Source organism: Nicotiana attenuata, unplaced genomic scaffold (assembly GCF_001879085.1).
Source record: "Nicotiana attenuata strain UT unplaced genomic scaffold, NIATTr2, whole genome shotgun sequence".
NCBI classification, from domain to species: Eukaryota; Viridiplantae; Streptophyta; class Magnoliopsida; order Solanales; family Solanaceae; genus Nicotiana; species Nicotiana attenuata.
Window position 1 is genome coordinate 187,304 of NW_017671033.1, and position 18,275 is coordinate 205,578.

The following is an 18,275-nucleotide window of genomic DNA, read 5'->3' on the forward strand; positions in this document are numbered from 1 at the left end:
TCAACCCCGATAAAATCAAGGCAATCGAAGACATAACAGTCATGGACAGTGTTAAGGTCGTACAAAAGATTAACATGGCGGATAGCCGCCTTAGGACGGTTTATCTTGAGGTCTTCAGATCGAAGTCACAGTTTCTTCTCACTGCTCAAAAAGAAGAACAATTTTGCTTGGACCCCGTAATGCTAACAGGCGTTGGAAGAGTTAAAGCAGTATCTTTCGAGCCCACCATTGCTTCATACTCCGAAAGCGGACGAGCAACTCTACTTATATTTGGTAGTCTCTGTCACACCTCCTTTTTACCCCCGAAAGGGATATAAGGAAGTTATTCCAATTAAAGTGACATTAATCGAAATGGGATTATCTAATAAATTCAGAGTCGCCACTTGGAATAATAATGGTGTTCCAAGTCACCAGTTTATTTGAAATCCCAAATCGAGGAAATTGACTCTTATTTATGGTCTGCGAATACAGAAGACCGTGTAAGGAATTCTGTTAATCCGGGAGAAGGTGTGAGGCACTCCGAGTTCCGTGGTTTTAGCACGGTCGCTCAACTATTAATAATTAACCTAATTATTTGATTTATTACATGTTTAAACCTGTTGTGCATTTTTAACCTTTTAAATCGCTTTTAATTATTTAAGAAATTTGTTTGAACAAGTCGCAATGTCGTGCACTCGTTTGTTTTGTACACATTGCGAATCGTGTCACGGGAACCGTACCCACGATCTACAACATGTTTAATTTTATTATTATTCGAAATTATGATCGGGTCACATGAAATGCACACCCGAATTGAGATTTACGTATCGTGACCATGGCACGGGAACCGTACCCATAGCCACGATGATTTATTAATCATGCCTAAAGTAAGCTACGAATATTCATTTTAGAAACCGTAACATTTCACGTGCACGTGTACATAATCACGATAATAATTCAAAACGCACCTAAAGGTCCGCCTACCCGGGTGTGGTCGGCCTAAACATGCTCCTAACGATCAAAGCAATAAAATGAAACTAAACAGAACATTCATGTCCTAAATTTTCTTTCAATTTAAGTGTCCAACCCTGCGACCCATTGTGTTAAAACAAGAATGTGAACTTAATCCCAAATTAGTTCGGATTAATCTATATAAAATTAACTTAACTATAATACAAAAGAAGACAGCAAGTCAATTTGAAGCAAATTGAGTTTCTAGAGCTCTCAAGATCAAGACCCCTTTCCTGGTCTTCCTCTTGATGATGTTGGCTTTCAACGAGACTTATGGGCTTGGGCAATATTTTGAGATGACATTTTTGGAATAACAACATATTACATCTTCAAATACAAAATTAAGTGAAGTTATTGCTTTGAGATATTACCATAGGCTATAGCGATTATGAGCAGACAAGCTAAGTTGCACTTCCATTACTTTACTGCTATTGCTATTGATATTATAAATACTAATCAAACTGAGTTATATATTCCCAAATCACCACTTAATTAACGCTCAAGTTATATTTAAATCCACACAAAAATAGATTGTAAAAGATGAAAGAGATAGACCTGAAATAGTTTTTCAGTTGATATAATTTCGACAATTTACAGCAGCTGAGGCGAGTGATGGATGAATCCGAGCAATTTCAATAAGAACTTTCAAACAGGGGCAGCAACCACGACCGGAAAACCCGAATAATGATCAACAACGAACCCGACTCGAACTCGTTTCACGGGAAAAATGTGGCAAATCGAAATGATTGGAACTCTCCTAGTGTATCCATGGACTTCTGTGTCTATGGGTGGCCGGTGGAGAAATATAGAGGAAAGGGGGTGCTGCCATGTCTCTTATTTAAGAGAGGTTAGAAAAGAAATCTTGGGTTTGATGGTTGTCCACTTAGATATTTTAGGGAGTATTTTTTTTTTAATTTTTTGAGAAAAGAAGTTATAGATTCTCTGAAGGGGGAGGGGAAACGGTTGTGGAGTTTAGGGAATTAGCTCCATTTTTGTGTGTGTGTGTGTTGGGGGGGGGGGGTTCTATCGCTGAAGTTGGAGTTGGAAGAATTAGGTTGAATTTAGTGATTATAAAAGGGTTATGGGTTAGGATGGGGTAATGGGATAAGGTTATTTGGGCTAAGGGTAATTGGGTTGGTCCAAAATTGCTTAAGAAATTAAAAAATGAGACTAATTTTGGGGTTGTTCAAACTCTTTTAGCTAAAATCCCAAATATTATTCTAAAAAGTATAATGTATTTATAAAATATAGAAATCACTCTTAATTAAAATAAACTACTAAAATAAAACTAAATACTAAAAGTGAAACTATTTTTGTATATTTTTTAATTTTATAAAAGGTAGATAAACTAAAAGTAACTAAATAAAATATCAGTTAGCTAAATAAGAGAAAATATTTTTGTAATTTTTATTTTTTGTGATAAAATAAAGTAAAAGGGTCAAAACTAGTTAAAATAGCGATATTAGACCCAAACTAAATATCTAAACGCTAAAATGTGTAAAATCTTGGGGAGAGTCAAAAATTACATGTCTACAGCTGCCCCTCTTTGACTGGAAACACGAAGAGTTTTCAGACAAAGAACGACTAGACATGTTTTTGACCCGACCTTTATTTAAAAGAGAAGAGAACTAGAAGAAAGGAAAATGTGACCGAGTCCTGGTTTTGGACAGCCTACATATCCCTGGTTATAAGGGAATCAGGCTGCGTGTAGTTTAGAGAATGATGGAATGATGAGTTGGAGAGTCGAGTGAGGTTCCGTCGAGGCTCCGGTCCGCGGTCCTGTTATTACATCAAAAATCAAAATTAAAAAGACTAACTAAGCCTATCGGCTACGAGTTACAAGATTTCTATATGAGTCTTCTGAAGCTTGATCTTGAGTCTTGATTGGTTCTTCATGCGGACTCTGATCTGAATCTTGATGCTTGCTAGCTGCATGTGTTGATTTATTCTTTCACGGCTTCTTTGGATCAAGACCGGACATGCAGTGCTCGTGACTTCAGTCATGTCTTGAGCAGTTCACATCTTTCATCTGCTTCTGCATTTGGATTCACTTCCCTCTTTTTTTCTTTTTTTTTCTTTTTTCTTTTTTGTTTTTGGATTGAGACTCATTCTTTTGGTTATCTCGAACAGTCGACTCGCATTTTTTAGGCGAGATTCCGCTACTTCTATCTTGAATTGAATTCTGAAATGACTTCCCTCGTTCTCCAGGTGGGCTCTTGCTACTGACTTGAAATTTGAAGTGACTCTGAAATGAATTCCCTTGTTCTCCAGGTGGGCGCCTGATACTACAGCAAAACAGACAAAACAAAAGAACTTTTCTGCCCTAGTTTGCACTAGGAAGATTTGTGAGTTGTTACCAGACCTATGAATCACCTATGTTATTGATGAAGGATGCAATTGAAGACTCGACCAGGATGTGCGTCTCCTGTGAGTAAAACCAAGAAAAATTCGACTAGCAAATGCGTTTGCTAAAAAAATCTGAATGACTCGGACTAGGAAGTGCGTCTCCTAGATTTAAGATTGAGCTTGATGGAAAACTATAAACTAAGCTTGACTAAAGTAAAAACTGACCCTATTCTCCAACTTCTATTTTCTGGGGGCATGGACCTTTGACAGTTCTTTTCTTCTTCTTTTTTTCTTTTTTCACTTGAACTTTCTAAGAATTGCCCCAGTTTGTACTCTTGGGACATGGACTTTTCTTTTCTTTTTCTTTTTTTCTTTTTTTTTCATTTCTTTGACTCTTGACGCTAAACTTGATTTCAAAAGAGGAGGGTCAAAGAAAATAACACAGGCTCAAAAAGGGTAACAAAGGGTATAAAGTGTTTGGATAACAGAAAAAGGGCCTCCCAACCTCGAGAACGCCAATTATAGTATCCTTTCGCGATCACATCATTGATGAACATGCCTGTCTTCTTGGGTCTTTTTCAGTGTAAAGCTGTATGAGCAATACTTTCCTCGCTGTGAATGACCCTTGTCAATTTGGGTGACTTTTCTTGGATTTTGTCTTGATATAGAAGATGCATTTTGCCACTAACTGATCCATTTCATGTTGTCTAGAATACACCTTCTATTGAAAAATACTTTCTATCTCTTAGTGCTAAACAGACTTCAACCCGTCCGATTATCCTTAAGCCCGACCTTCTCAAATGATTCAAAAGGTAGAGATCCTTAACTTCCATAAGCATGACTGCTTTGGTTCCATGTAAACTTAGCTCATGCTTATTTTCCAAATGTTTCACGTGTCTATTCTTCTTCAAAAGTGTCTCTTTCTCACTTATGCAATTCAAGACTAAATCGATTTTCTAAGATCTGGCCAAAAATTCCGCATGCATGTCATGTCACTAGAACTAGCGTGAAAAGAACTATGCATAAAATGGACACAAAATGACTGACTGCTTTTTATTGAATAAAGGATAGCAGGGTCCGATAACACAAAAGAGGAAGAAAAGATGACAAAAATAAACTACCATGGTTGAAGGAGGAGTGACTTTCTAGTTACTAAGCGACATCTTAGCCACACATTTGCACATCAGCATTACTACGACATTTGACCATTTTGATTGCTTTGGATTCAACACTAAAATTTTGGCAATCATCCCGAGCAACCCATGTTCTGTTTCTCAAATCTGGTAAAGTTAACCCCAGATTTGCCTCCATTTTTTATTTTTCACCGCCAACTTGCCTACTTGCCTTTCGTGACCCTGGATCAACAACATGGTGCTTGTTCCATTGGTTGAGAAGATGCTTTTACTTTCGAAAGATCTTGGATTGTTCTAGTGACTCGCCATTGCAAACCAACAAACGAACACCTTTGACTAGCTTTTATTTCAAAACAACAAGCATGTTAGAATAAACACTCTTTTTTTTGGTAATTAATTTCATTTCATTTCAAACAAAAGAATACAAGATCATAGCTGTTTACACTTCTCAACTCTATCTTCTACTTTCTTTACTCTACATTTCTTCCTACCTATTACATACAATTAAGTAGGATAGTAGTTCATCTCATCTAATCTAGTATGTAGTCGCTGTACACATCTTCCTCTTCCATGTACTGCTTGGACTATATCTCGTACAAGTTCCTGAATGGACTGCTTCACTCCTCTGAAAATTCTGTTATTTCTTTCCTGCCAGACATGATATACTGCACCTGCAAGTATTAGTCGATATAGTTCAGCTTTAATGCTCCTTCGTTTGCAGTACTTGATGGTCCAGTTGAGTTCTTCATTCCATTGTATTGCCTTTTTATAGATCCCCTGCCATTGTAACAGCACTGTCCATACTTGTGAAGTGTAGGAACAGGAAAAGAATAGGTGATCAATAGACTCCTCTTCTTTGTTGCATAGTTCACATGTGACCTCCTCCACGTATCTCAGTCCTCTCAATCTATCTTTAGTCATTAGCTTCCTTTGAACAGCTAGGTAGACAATAAATTTCCACTTTGGGGCTCCCAGATTACTTTGCATAAGTTTCCTCCATGTCACTTGTTCAAAGCTTCCTCTCAGTTTTGTGTAGAATTTCTTCACTGAAAAACTTTCCATCTTTTCCATATCAGCTTCATTGTATCTAGCTTCCTCAAAGTATTGTCTAGCTTTGAGAATCTTCTGAATTATCCAGGAAGCTTGTTTAGCCTCAATACTCCATCCTGCTATCTGTTTCTTGTAATACACATGCACCCACTGCACCCATAGCCTATCTTTCTTTTTATTGAAGTTCCACATCAGTTTACAGATGGAAGCTTTGTTCCAGGCTTCAACATTCAGTAGGTTTAATCCACCAGCTGCCTTAGGCTTGCACAAAGTTTCCCAGGCCACTAGTGCTTTCCTAGACTCTTCAATCCCCCAGTCCATAGGAAATTTCTGTAGACTTGTTCAATCTTGTGGATCAGCTTCTTTGGAAGGATAAATATCTGTGACCAATATATCTGTATAGAGAACAATACACTTCTGATTAGCTGGAGTCTGCCTGCATAGGACAGAAATTTTGTTGTCCAAGATTGTATTCTTCCTAGCATTTTCTCTATTAAGGGCTGGCATTGTATTAAGGATAGTCTCTTAGTACTCAGAGGCACTCCTAGATACTTCACTGGTAACTCTCCCTTTACAAATCCCAGGTCATCTAATATCTGCTGCTGCTGTTCTTCTTTAACTCCTCCAAAAATGATAGAGCTTTTTTCTCTATTAGCTATTAACCCTGATGCTTTTGAAAACTGTTGAAAGCATTGAAAGACCAGTTGTACTGACATAATATCACCCCTACTAAATAGTAATAGATCATCTGCAAAGCTCAACTGGATAATATTCATTTTGCTGCATTTTGGATGGTAGTTGAAATTTGGGTTCTGTCTGAGAGTCTTCAGTATTCTTGTTAAGTACTTCATAGCTAGCACAAAGAGATAAGGTGACAAAGGGTCCCTTTGCCTTAATCCCTTCTTAGCTTTGAAAGGTTCTGCAGGCTCACCATTGATCAGGATGGAGTAGGATACTGTGGTAGTGCATTGCATGATCCACTGTATGAACTTCTCAGGCAATTGCAAGTATGTTAGGACTTGTTCTAAGTAGTTCCACTCCAAAGAGTCATAGGCTTTCTTCATGTCTATCTTCATCATACATCTAGGAGATACCCCTTTCCTATTGTACCCTTTAACTAGTTCATGACTTAGGAGTATATTATCATTTATCAATCTGCCAGGAACAAAAGCAGCTTGGCTTTTATCTACAATATCATCCATGACACCCTTTAACCTGTTAGTTAAGACCTTTTATATGATTTTGTACAAAATTGTGCAGCAGAAAATAGGCCTGTATTCTGAGATTCTGGCAGGATTTTTCACCTTTGGTATGAGAGTAACTGTTGTAACATTGATTGGTTTGGACATTTGGGATTTAGTAAAAAACTCTAACACTGCATTTGTAACCTCTTCGCCTATCACTGGCCAAGCCTTTTTAAAGAACACTGCATTGAAGCCATCACAACCAGGAGCTTTTGCATCACCCATGCCTTCCAAAGCTTGATATATTTCATCTCTAGTCACCTCTGCTACTAGTTGCATCTGCTGTAGTCTGTTCACCTTTGGACCATTTTTAATTACTATTGGATTCACTGCTGGTAATTCATTTGCTGAAGTCCCCAATAGTTGCTTATAGAAGCCTATCACCTCTTCCTCCATATCCTTTTTTGTGTGCAGTGAGCTGCTATTATTTTTTATCAGCCTTCTGATTTTGTTTTGACTGCATCTGCTCTTCATATTTGCAAAAAAAAATAAGCAGTGTTTGCATCCCCTAATTGTAGCCACTTTATTCTGGACTTCTGCTTCATAATACTTTCCTCTATTTGTGACCATTTCTCCAGTTGAAGTTTTGTTGCTTTCTCCTCTTCTCTTAGTCCACTCTGCCTTGGGTTCCTCATCTGTTCCTGCACTTCTATCAATTTCTGCCTGTATTCCTTGACCTTTGTCCCTACATCATTATATTCAGCCTTGTTCAATTCCTTCATTGCTTGTTTTACTTTCTTCATTTTTTGCCATACATTCCACATTTTCTGTCTTTCATAGGATTGTCTCCAGGCTTCATCAACAGTTTTTAGAAAGTTGTCATGTTCAGCTAAGTGATTTAGGAATTTAAAAGGTTTGGCATTCTTCTCTTCATGTATATCCAGACCAATACTCAAAGGAGAATGGTCTGAATAATGAGGATCCATAATCCACACTTCATTCTGTGGCATTGTGAGTAGCTAGTCTGTATTGGCAATTGCCCCATCTATCTTGCTATATGTACTCCCATTGGTCCATGTATATATTCTTCCACTAGATTTTAGTTCAGCTAGCCCATTGGTTGCCATGAACTCATTAAAATCTCTAACCTCAGCTTCTTGTACTGGATTTCCCACGGGTCTATCTTCTCCCCCCCTACAGCATTATAGTCACCCATAGCTAACCAAGCCCCTTGCTGTATTGAATGGATCCTTACTAATGCAGACCATAAGCATTTCCTGTATTCCACACTGTGCAATCCATATACTGCAGTAAAGTTAAACTGTATGTTTAATCTCTTCACATATACACTGGTATGAATTAGTTGATCAGTTTTTCATATCTCTTTGCATTCTATTTCACTGGAATCCCACAATATCCAAATTCTCCCTTTGCTACTCTGTTCATAGTTATCCATATACTTCCATCCTGGAGCTATTCTCCTAACAACTTGATCTGCATTCTGTTTTTTGATTTTATGCTCCAATATTGCTATTATATACACTTTATTACTTGTAATAAACCACTTTACCTCCTTCTGCCTAGCAGATTTATTCAAACCTCTTATGTTCCAAGTGATGAGCTTCATACTGGAATAAAAAGATTCTGATTATCCCCCCTTGCCCTGTATCCTCTTGTTGTCTGCTAGTTCCTTCTCTTTCTACATATGGCACCAAGGACTCTGCAAGTAAATTGAATCCATTTAATACAGTCACTACATCTGTTTGTTGTCTTTCCCTACTCCTTGCTGCTGATCTTCCTATAACTGTTTGCCATTTTTGTTTCTCACTCCCTTTATAGTTTTCCAGTTTGGTTATTTATTGTCTCTNTGGTTGCCATTCCTGTTTCTGCTTCATATTCTTGTTCCTCATGTTTGGCTTGTCCATCATTCTACATTGGTGTCTCACCTGCATACATTTTGTACAGAATTCCGGCACCCAATCATAATCAATCTCCTGCATAAACTCTCTCCCATTAGGATCAGTTACTTTAATTGATTTTGGTAGCTCTTTTGTCACATCCATATCCACTAATACTCTTGCATATGATATCCTATCAACTTGTGTGGTACATGCGTCTGCATACAGGGGTACTCCCAGTCCACTACTGATCCTGCTTAGTGATTTATTACCCCAACAATTCAAAGGTAGATTGGGATATTTCACCCACACTGGTATGGTCTGTAGGACCTCTTTGTTTAAGTCAAAATCAACCGACCAAACTTTAACAATAATTGGTTTATTATTCATCATGTGAGGCCCAGAGTATAACACCTCATCCCGATCTTCAATCGAATTGAATTTCACCAAAAAATATCCATCGTTATGAAGGTAAACTCTAGGTTTCGCTACAAAATTCCACATCGAAGCTATATACCTCTCCATTGCCCCAATTGTTGGACTACCCCCCACAACATACAAAATTAAAGCTAATTTCCATTTTTGAGTTTCCACATCTATCTCTTCTTTGCATAATTCGACTGTTATTTCTCCATTTTTGATAGTCGGTGGAATATAGCTCAGATCCATACCTTTTGCTGCATAAGTTGATCCTACAAACAGATTTGCCCATTGTTTTGGTCCTTTTCCAGCTTCTTCTCCAGATTTTGCAGCTAATTCCCCTACATCACCCTGTTTCTGTGCTTCCTTTGTAATTGCTCGAGTATTCTGCTCAATTGTCCCTTTTCCACTTGAATTAGTACTTGCATGTGCTATCACTGCTTCTGTAGGAGTTATACTAGCTTACTCAGCTTTCATCACTGGAGTTTGTCCCTTCTCCTTCATGTTCATCAATGTCGGCCACTGTTCCATCGGAATTTTGCCTTGATCGCTTGTCAAATCATGATCAGACTTTTGGAGTGGAGTCTTCGATGTTGAAGCTTCCATTGTAGTTTGTGTAGCAACGATTTTCTTCGGTCTTCCCCTTCCCATGGCTATTTGGCGTACGTTAGATCATGCACTCTAACGTGCGCGGAGAGAAAGAGAGTGCTGTTGTGCTGTTCTGTAATAAAGCGTTAAAAACACTCTCTTTCTTTTTCCTTTTTTTTTCTTTTCTCTTTTTTTTTGTTTCTTTCCTTTCTCTTTTGTTTTTGTCTTTCTTTCTTCTTTTTTGTTTTTGTTTTTTTAACCATGCGATCGAACCTGATGTGGATTGCCTACGTATCACGACGCCACATGAATCAGATCTCTGCGTACTTCGGGAAGATTAGGAATAAAGGAAATAAAACAAACTCTCTTTTTTTTATTTCCGAAAGAAAGACTTATAAAGAAGAAAGAAAATATTTTTGGATTTCGAATTTTTTTTTTGTTTCTGGAATTTCTAAAAAACTTCTAAAGAAGAAAGAAAATATTTCTGAATTTTTGGACTTTTATTTTGAATTTATGAAAGAAATACTTCTAGAGAAAAAAAATTTATTTTTAATCTTGAATTTTCTTTTTAATTTTTGAAAGAAGAATGAAATATTTTTGGATTTTGAGAAGAAAATAAAAGAAGATATTTTTGGATTTTTTTAAAAATTGGGGTCTAAAAGAAAGACTTTCTAAAGAAGGAAGGAAAATATTTTTGGATTCTTTTTTTTTAAAATTGTCTAAAGACTTTTCTAAAGAAGGAAGTAAAAAAAATATTTTTGGATTTTCGAAAATTGGGGTCAAAGAAAGACTTAAAGGAAAATATTTTTGGATTTTTAAAAATTAGGGGCCGGAATCGATGAGGTTTGCCTACATATCTCACATCCGGTGAGAATCAGACCCGCGTAGTTCGTCAATTTTGACGCAACAGGAAATTATGACTTATTTTGAAATGACTTTTCCTTTTTTTTTTTTCAAAATTTTGGCAGAGTTTTAGGATAATTCAATTACTTACCTCTCACTCTCTCTCTCTTCTTTTTTTTTTTTGATTTTCTCTTTTTTTTTTTGATTTTCTTTCCCTATTCTAGAAGCCAGTCAACATGCAAGCCGAAACAGACAGATATGCAAGTAGCACGTAAGATGCATCATGATGGTCTTTTAGTTTAGGTAAACTTGTCCTAGACGGACCCAACCCCTATGTTGAGTCCCCAAAGTCAAATGCACGTGATGCAAACAAGCGTTCCTACTAGGGATCCGGCATGAGGCTATGTTATTCTAGGTTTAAAACCTGGGTGTATTGTTCTAGACCTGGCTTACCCGAGCGGACAACTTGGGGGGGGGGGGGGAGGGAGGGGAGAGGGGGAGGGGGGAGGGCAACGTACAGGTAACCAAAAGGCCATCCGGCTTTGTAACTGATCCGATCCTCGTTCTAAATTAGGGTATGACACTAACAGAAAAGAAGTCACACCAGCATGCACTTCGCAGAAGATTTAGAAGACTCAGAGAGAAGAAGAGTTCCGTAACAATTTATATCCAATTCAAACAATATCAAAACGGTAAAAAGCGGCATTTAGCACATTAGGCTCAAACACATAAAAATCAGATAATAAATAAAGCCATCTATAACAATTATACTAAGCTCGAATTCTGAACCCTGAACCAGAGATTCTGGATTCTTGTCCCCAGAAGAGTTGCCAGAGCTGTCACACCTCTTTTTTACCCCGAAAGGGATATAAGGGAGTTTTTCCAATTAAAGTGACATTAATCGAAATGGGATTATCTAATAGATTCAGAGTCGCCACTTGGAATAATTATGGTGTTCCAAGTCACCGGTTTATTTTAAATCCAAATCGAGAAAATTGACTCTTATTTATGGTCTGCAAACACAGAAGACCGGGTAAGGAATTCTGCTAACTCGGGAGAAGGTGTGAGGCACTCCCGAGTTCCGTGGTTTTAGCACAGTCGCTCAACTATTAATAATTGGCCTAATTATCTGATTTATTACATGTTTAAACCTGTTGTGCATTTTTAACCTTTTAAATCGCTTTTAATTATTTAAGGAATTTGTTTGAACAAGTCGCGATGTCGCGCACTTGTTTGTTTTGTACACATACCGTACCCACGATCTACAACATGTTTAATTTTATTATTATTCGAAATTATGATTGGGTCACATGAAATGCACACCCGAATTGAGATTTACGTATTGTGACCATGCCACGGGAACCGTACCCACAGCCACGATGATTTATTAATCGTGCCTAAAGCAAGCTACGAATATTCATTTTAGAAACCGTAATCATTTCATGCGAACGTGAACATAATCACGATAATAATTCAAAATGCGCCTAAAGGCCCGCCTATCCGGTTGTGGTCGGTCTAAACATGCTTCTAACGATCAAAGCAATAAAATGAAACTAAACAGAACATTCATGTCCTAAATTTTCTTCCAATTTAAGTGTCCAACCCCGCGACCCATTTGTGTTAAAACAAGAATGTGAACTTAATCCCAAATTGGTTCAGATTAATCTATACAAAATTAACTTAACTATAATACCAAAAGAAGACAACAAGTCAATTTGAAGCAAATTAAGTTTCTAGAGCTCTCAAGATCAAAACCCCTTTCCTGGTCTTCCTCTTGATGATGTTGGCTTCAAACGAGACTTATGGACTTGGGAAATATTTTGAGATGACATTTTTGGAATAACAACATACTACATCTTCAGACACAAAATTAAGTGAAGCCATTGCTTTGAGATATTACCATAGGCTATAGCGATTATGAGCAGACAAGCTAAGTTGCACTTCCATTACTTTACTGCTATTGCTATTGATATTATAAATAGTAATCAAACTGAGTTATATATTCCCAAATCACCACTTAATTAAGGCTCAAATTATATTTAAATCCACACAAAAGTAGATTATAAAAGAGGAAAGAGATAGACCTGAAATAGTTTTTCAGTTGATATAATTTCGGCAATTTACAGCAGCTGAGGTGAGTAATGGATGAATCCGAGCAATTTCAACAAGAACTTTCAAACAGGGGCAGCAACCACGACCGGAAAACCCGAACGACGATCAACAATGAACCCGACTCGAACTCGTTTCACGGGAAAAATATGGCAAATCAAAATGATTGGAACTCTCCTTGTGTATCCATGGACTTCTGTGTCTATTGGCCGTGGCGAAATAGGGAGGAAAGGGGGTGTTGCCATGTCTCTCATTTAAGAGAGGTTAGAAAAGAAATCTTGGGTTTGGTGGCTGTCCACTTAGATATCTTAGGGAGTATTTTCTTTTTAATTTTTTGAGAAAAGAAGATATAGATTCTCTGAAGGGGAGGGGAAACGGCTGTGTAGTTTAGGGAATTAGCTCCATTTTTGTGTTGGGGGGGGGTCTGTCGGTGAAGTTAAAGTTGAAAGAATTAGGTTAAATTTAGTGATTATAAAAGGGTTATGGGTTAGGATGGGGTAATGGGCTAAGGTTACTTGGGCTAAGGGTAATTGGGTTGGTCCAAAATTTTCTTAAGAATATTCAAAAATGAGACTAGTTTTGGGGTTGTTCAAACTCTTTTAGCTAAAATCCCAAATCTTATTCTAAAAAGTATAATGCATTTTTAAAATATAGAAATCACACTTAATAAAAATAAACTACTAAAATAAAACTAAATACTAAAAGTGAAACTATTTTTGTATATTTTTTAATTTTATGAAAGGTAGATAAACTAAAAGTAACTAAATAAAATATCAATTAGCTAAATAAGAGAAAATATTTTTGTAATTTTTATTTTTTGTGATAAAATAAAATAAAAGGGTCAAAACTAGTTAAATAGCGATATTAGACCTAAAGTAAATATTTATACGCTAAAATGTGTAAAATCTCGGGGAGGGTCAAAAATTACATGTCTACAGTCTCGGAAGTTGCGGTAAGTGGTGTCCTAGTTCGAGAAGAGCAAGGTACGCAATTTCCTGTTTACTATGTTAGTCGAAATTTAGGTTGAGACCCGGTACCCACACTTAGAAAAATTAGCGGTTGCTCTAATAAGCGCCTCTAGGAAATTAAAACCATATTTTCTGTGCCACCCAATTTGTGTGGTGACCACTTACCCTCTTCGTAATGTTCTGCACAAGCCCGAACTCTCGGGCTGATTGGCTAAATGGGCCGTCGAAATCAGTGGGTATGATATCGAGTATCAACCCCGAACGGCCATCAAGTCTCAAATCTTAGTAGACTTCGTGGCCGACTTCACGTCATCCCTCGTACCCGAGGTCGAAAAGGAACTTTTGTTAAAAACAGGTACATCTTCGGGGGTGTGGACCCTTTTCACAGATGGCGCTTCGAATGTGAAGGGGTTCAGGCTAGGCTTCGTTTTGAAGCCGCCCACAGGCAATACAATCAGACAATCTATCAAAACCCCTAAGTTGACTAACAATGAGGTCGAGTATGAGGCCATTATTGCAGGTCTCGAGCTGGCAAAAATTTTGGTAGTAGAGGTCATCGAGGCCAAATGTGATTGCCTACTTGTGGTTAACCAAGTCAACAAAACCTTCGAGGTTCGAGAAGATCGAATGCAGAGGTACTTGGACAAGCTATAGGTAACCCTACACCGATTTAAAGAATGGATCCTACAACATGTACCTCGAGAACAGAACAGCGAGGCCGATGCCCTTGCAAATTTGGGGTAATCAGTCGAAGATGACAAAATTAGCTCGGGGACTATCGTACAACTTTCAAAGTCAGTAGTCGAAGAAGGCCACGCCTAAATAAACACCACAAGCCTAACTTGGGATTGGAGGAACAAATATACGAGTATCTAAAAAATGGGAAGCTTCCATCGGACCTTAAGGAATCGAGGACTCTGCGAACAAAGGCTGCACAATTCACATTGGTCGAAGATAGAACATTATACAGAAGGATGTTCGATGGACCGTTGGCAATATGTTTGGGTCCGGGAGATACCGACTACGTCCTACGAGAAATTCACGAGGGTACTTGCGAAACCATTCTGGTGTCGAATCACTGGTCCACAAAGTCATCAGAGCGAGGTACTATTGGGCCAATATGGAAAAAGATACTAAGGAGTTCGTTCAGAAATGCGACAAATGTCAAAGACATGCACCGATGATCCACCAGCCCGGGGAGCAACTTCATTCAGTCCTATCCCTATGGTCGTTCATGAAATGGGGAATGAATATCGTCGGCCCTTTGCTATCGGCCCCAGGTAAATCTAAATTCATTTTATTTATGATTGACTATTTCTCTAAGTGGGTTGAAGCGCAGGCTTTCAAGAAAGTCAGAGAAAAAGAAGTCATAGACTTTATTTGGGATCACATCATATGCCGATTCGGGATACTCGCCGAGATCGTATGCATAAATGGAAAACAATTCATTGGCAGCAAAATAATAAAGTTCCTCGAAGATCACAAGATAAAAAGGATCTTGTCGACGCCATATCATCCTAGTGGGAACGGACAGACCGAATCGACAAACAAGACCATCATTCAGAATCTAAAAAAGAGGTTGAACGATGCTAAGGGAAAACAGAGAGAAATTTTGCCCAAAATCCTTTGGGCGTATCGAACAACGACAAAATCCAGTACAGGGGCAACACCATTCTCCTTAGTATATGGTGCTGAACCTTTAATCCCGGTCGAACTTGGGGAACCTAGCGTCAGGTTCCGATACACAGCGGAAGAGTCAAATAACGAGGCTATGAATACAAGCCTCGAATTGCGAGATGAAAAACGGGAAGCCGCCCTTGTTCGAATGGCCGCCCAGAAACAGCGAATTGAAAGATATTACAATCGAAGATCCAATCTTTGACACTTCAAAATTGGGGACTTAGTTCTGAGAAAAGTCACCATCAACACTCGAGACCCAAATGAGGGAAAGCTCGGTCCAAACTGGGAGGGACCGTATCAGGTCCTCAACATCGTCGGAAAAGGATCTTACAAACTTGGCACGATGAACGGCGAACAATTGCCAAATAGTTGGAACATATCACTTATCAAATGATACTATTGCTAAGGTATGACCTCCTTTTCCATTTGTATTTTATACTAACTTGTTGCAGGTGTTCGATCGAAGGCATTGAAGTTCTCCCCAAAATACTTCGTGTCAACAGGGTCTCGATAGGTAATTTTGTAAAGGGCCAAACGGTCAAATGAACCGTGTCCATGTAGATTACTCGAGACCTAATGACAAAACATGTACACATGAATGATCTATTGAAAGAAGTATTTTTTCCTTACCAGATGTTCCATGCCTTAGTGAAATTTCTACTTAACAATTTCATACTTTTGATCTATTATGGAAACTAGCTCGAGCGTCGATCGCAACTAAAGCTCGAACTATCAACCCCGTACTCGGGGACAGCCATCGAAAAGTTGACATGCTCGGATTATTAGACTTCAAGATTATAAGACCTTAAAAAGGCAACCCTCGTCTTTATAGGCCACAGCCACCCCACTTGGGGACTGACGCTTCGAACAAATTCAGAGTATAATTGAGAAACAAACCCAAAGGGAAAATCTCAAAGTTAAAGTCTACGACCAAACTGACACGGTTCGGAGATGTTCGAATTTCGTAACTAAATAGGCCTTCTAATATTTTCACAAAACTGGTTAAAAGGGCTACCCTCGGCAAAATTATAAAGGGTTTGATAACATCAACCCTCAAAAACCTTAAGGGATACCAAATTGTTCAAACTCTCGAACAAGCTTATGCTAAGACATAACAAAGTAAAGGGTTCCAATAACACTAACCCTCAAAAATCCTAATGGTTACAGATTTATCTCGTTCTAAGGCATAAACAATTTTTATATGATTAAACTTTTTATGCCGCAAAAAGGGAAAAAGCCACTCTTCTGAGGCCATATCGGCCTAATTCAAGAGCCTAAGGGCCATTATATTTTTTGAGTTCGAGAATCCACCCTCACTCAACAAAAACCTAAGGGTTTTTCTACTTCGAGTTCGAGCAAATACTCACTCGATTATAGAGATTGTATTAGTCTGACTTCGATCAAGGTGCCTAAGTTTCGGATTCGCAATCAAAACTTTCACAGGGAGAAAGTCGAGATAAGAAAGAAAATGTCTTATATGTATATGAAAGTATTTACATGGATCGGTCAGGATCCTACACAAAAAAATTCAAAAAAGAAAGGGCTAATTTTCTTCGGGAGCTACGTCAGAATATCCTTCACTTTCGGATCCACTCGCGCTCCCAGAATCATCATCATCGAAAGAGAAAAATGCTTTGGCTTCGGCCTCGAGTACTTTTACATTCTCGTTATCGACAACAAGGTTAAAGCCACGAGCATGAATCTCCTCAAGAGTCTCTTTTCGAGACTGGTACTTGGCATGCTCGCCAACCCAGTACGATCAAGTATGAGCCTTATCAAAAACTTCCTTTGCTCAAACTTGAGCAGCTTCGGCGTCAGCTCGGTAGACAACCACGATCGCCTCCGTGTCAGCCTTTACTTTTTCTTCCTCAGATGCGGCCTTTGCATGTTCGGCAGCCAACCGAGCCTCGAGCTCCTCAATTTTCTTGGCTCGGGCCAAGCTTTCCTCCTTTATGCTTTGGAGTTGACATTCGGTCGATGATAGTTACAGTATCTTTCTCCGAGGCAAGGCGGTCCATGTTTTACTTCCACCCCAAAGTCTCAGCCTTCATCTTGTTGGCCTCCTCACGAAGCTGCTCGATCTTTTCGGCCTTCTGCTAAACCTGCGGGATCAAAGTATTAGTCGTCGTTCCCGAATTGATACATCGAGCTTCTAAAAAAAATATTCATTACCTGCTCAATCAAGTCGGTCTGCTCTTTATGGGCTTTAGCGAATTTGGCTCGGAGGTCCTTGATCTCCTCTTCTTTTATCCCATTGAGAAGTTTGAGAGCATTTCTCTCCTTCGTGATCCTTTTAAGATCGGCCTCACACCGACTTAGCTCTACCTCATACCGGCTCAGCTCTTCCCGATATTTAGAAAATGCTTCTGATGAAGTGTCAAGGCCTATGAAGAAAGAAAGGAAATCAGGCAAGAAGAAATAAATGCAAGACTAATATTGACGAAGGGAGCCGAGGCTTACCCGACTCAGGTGTCGTTGAGCCTCATCGAAGAGACTCGATGTATCACCCAGATAAGTAGCATCTTCGACTCATGTGGAGCAACCTCAGAAAAAGTCCCCTTCATAGGCCATTTTCACGTCGGGGGTCTCCATGGCCTGGGCTTCTTAAATTCGCCCCTCGGAAAATGTGGGGAGGGGCGGCGAATTGCCAATATCTATTGCCCCAAGCAAGTCACTTGGGGCGTTCTCTTCATTTCGAAGGGCCTCGAAACCTGCCCCTTCAGGCACATTTGCCGATTGCTTATCACGGCGGGAGGCATCTTCAGCCTCCAACGACTCGGGGACTTTGCTTAGGCCATCTTCCGAGATCTCCTCGATCCAAGGCTGGACCTCTTAGATCATCACTGGCTCATCGGCCTTTGGGGCCTCGGCGCTCCTCTTCGTTCGATCTACTAGCTCGAAACTAGCATCTTCATCTTCCTCTTCTTCCTCCCTCAGTTGCTGAGCTACATCAGCAGGCAGGACGACAATGTCTTTTTTTGACCTGCGAGCGTTGCTTTTCTTGGGCTTTGGAGAATCGGAGGGCGAGACCCTTTTTTTTTTCTTTCCTTCGACGGCTTCGGGACC

General features: G+C 39.0%; 1 protein-coding gene across 1 annotated transcript; it reads right to left on the minus strand.

Moving 5' to 3' along the window:
- Positions 1-4,973: 4,973 nt before the first annotated feature.
- On the minus strand, positions 4,974-5,840 carry LOC109205398. The gene has a single exon (XM_019368106.1). It carries the CDS (start codon positions 5,838-5,840, stop codon positions 4,974-4,976), a length of 867 nt encoding a protein of 288 aa, XP_019223651.1.
- Positions 5,841-18,275: the final 12,435 nt, after the last annotated feature.

What these genes read in the sequence shown, in the direction of transcription:
- LOC109205398 (XM_019368106.1), bottom strand. Translation starts at nt 5,840, where the DNA reads ATGGACTGGGGGATTGAAGAGTCTAGGAAAGCACTAGTGGCCTGGGAA.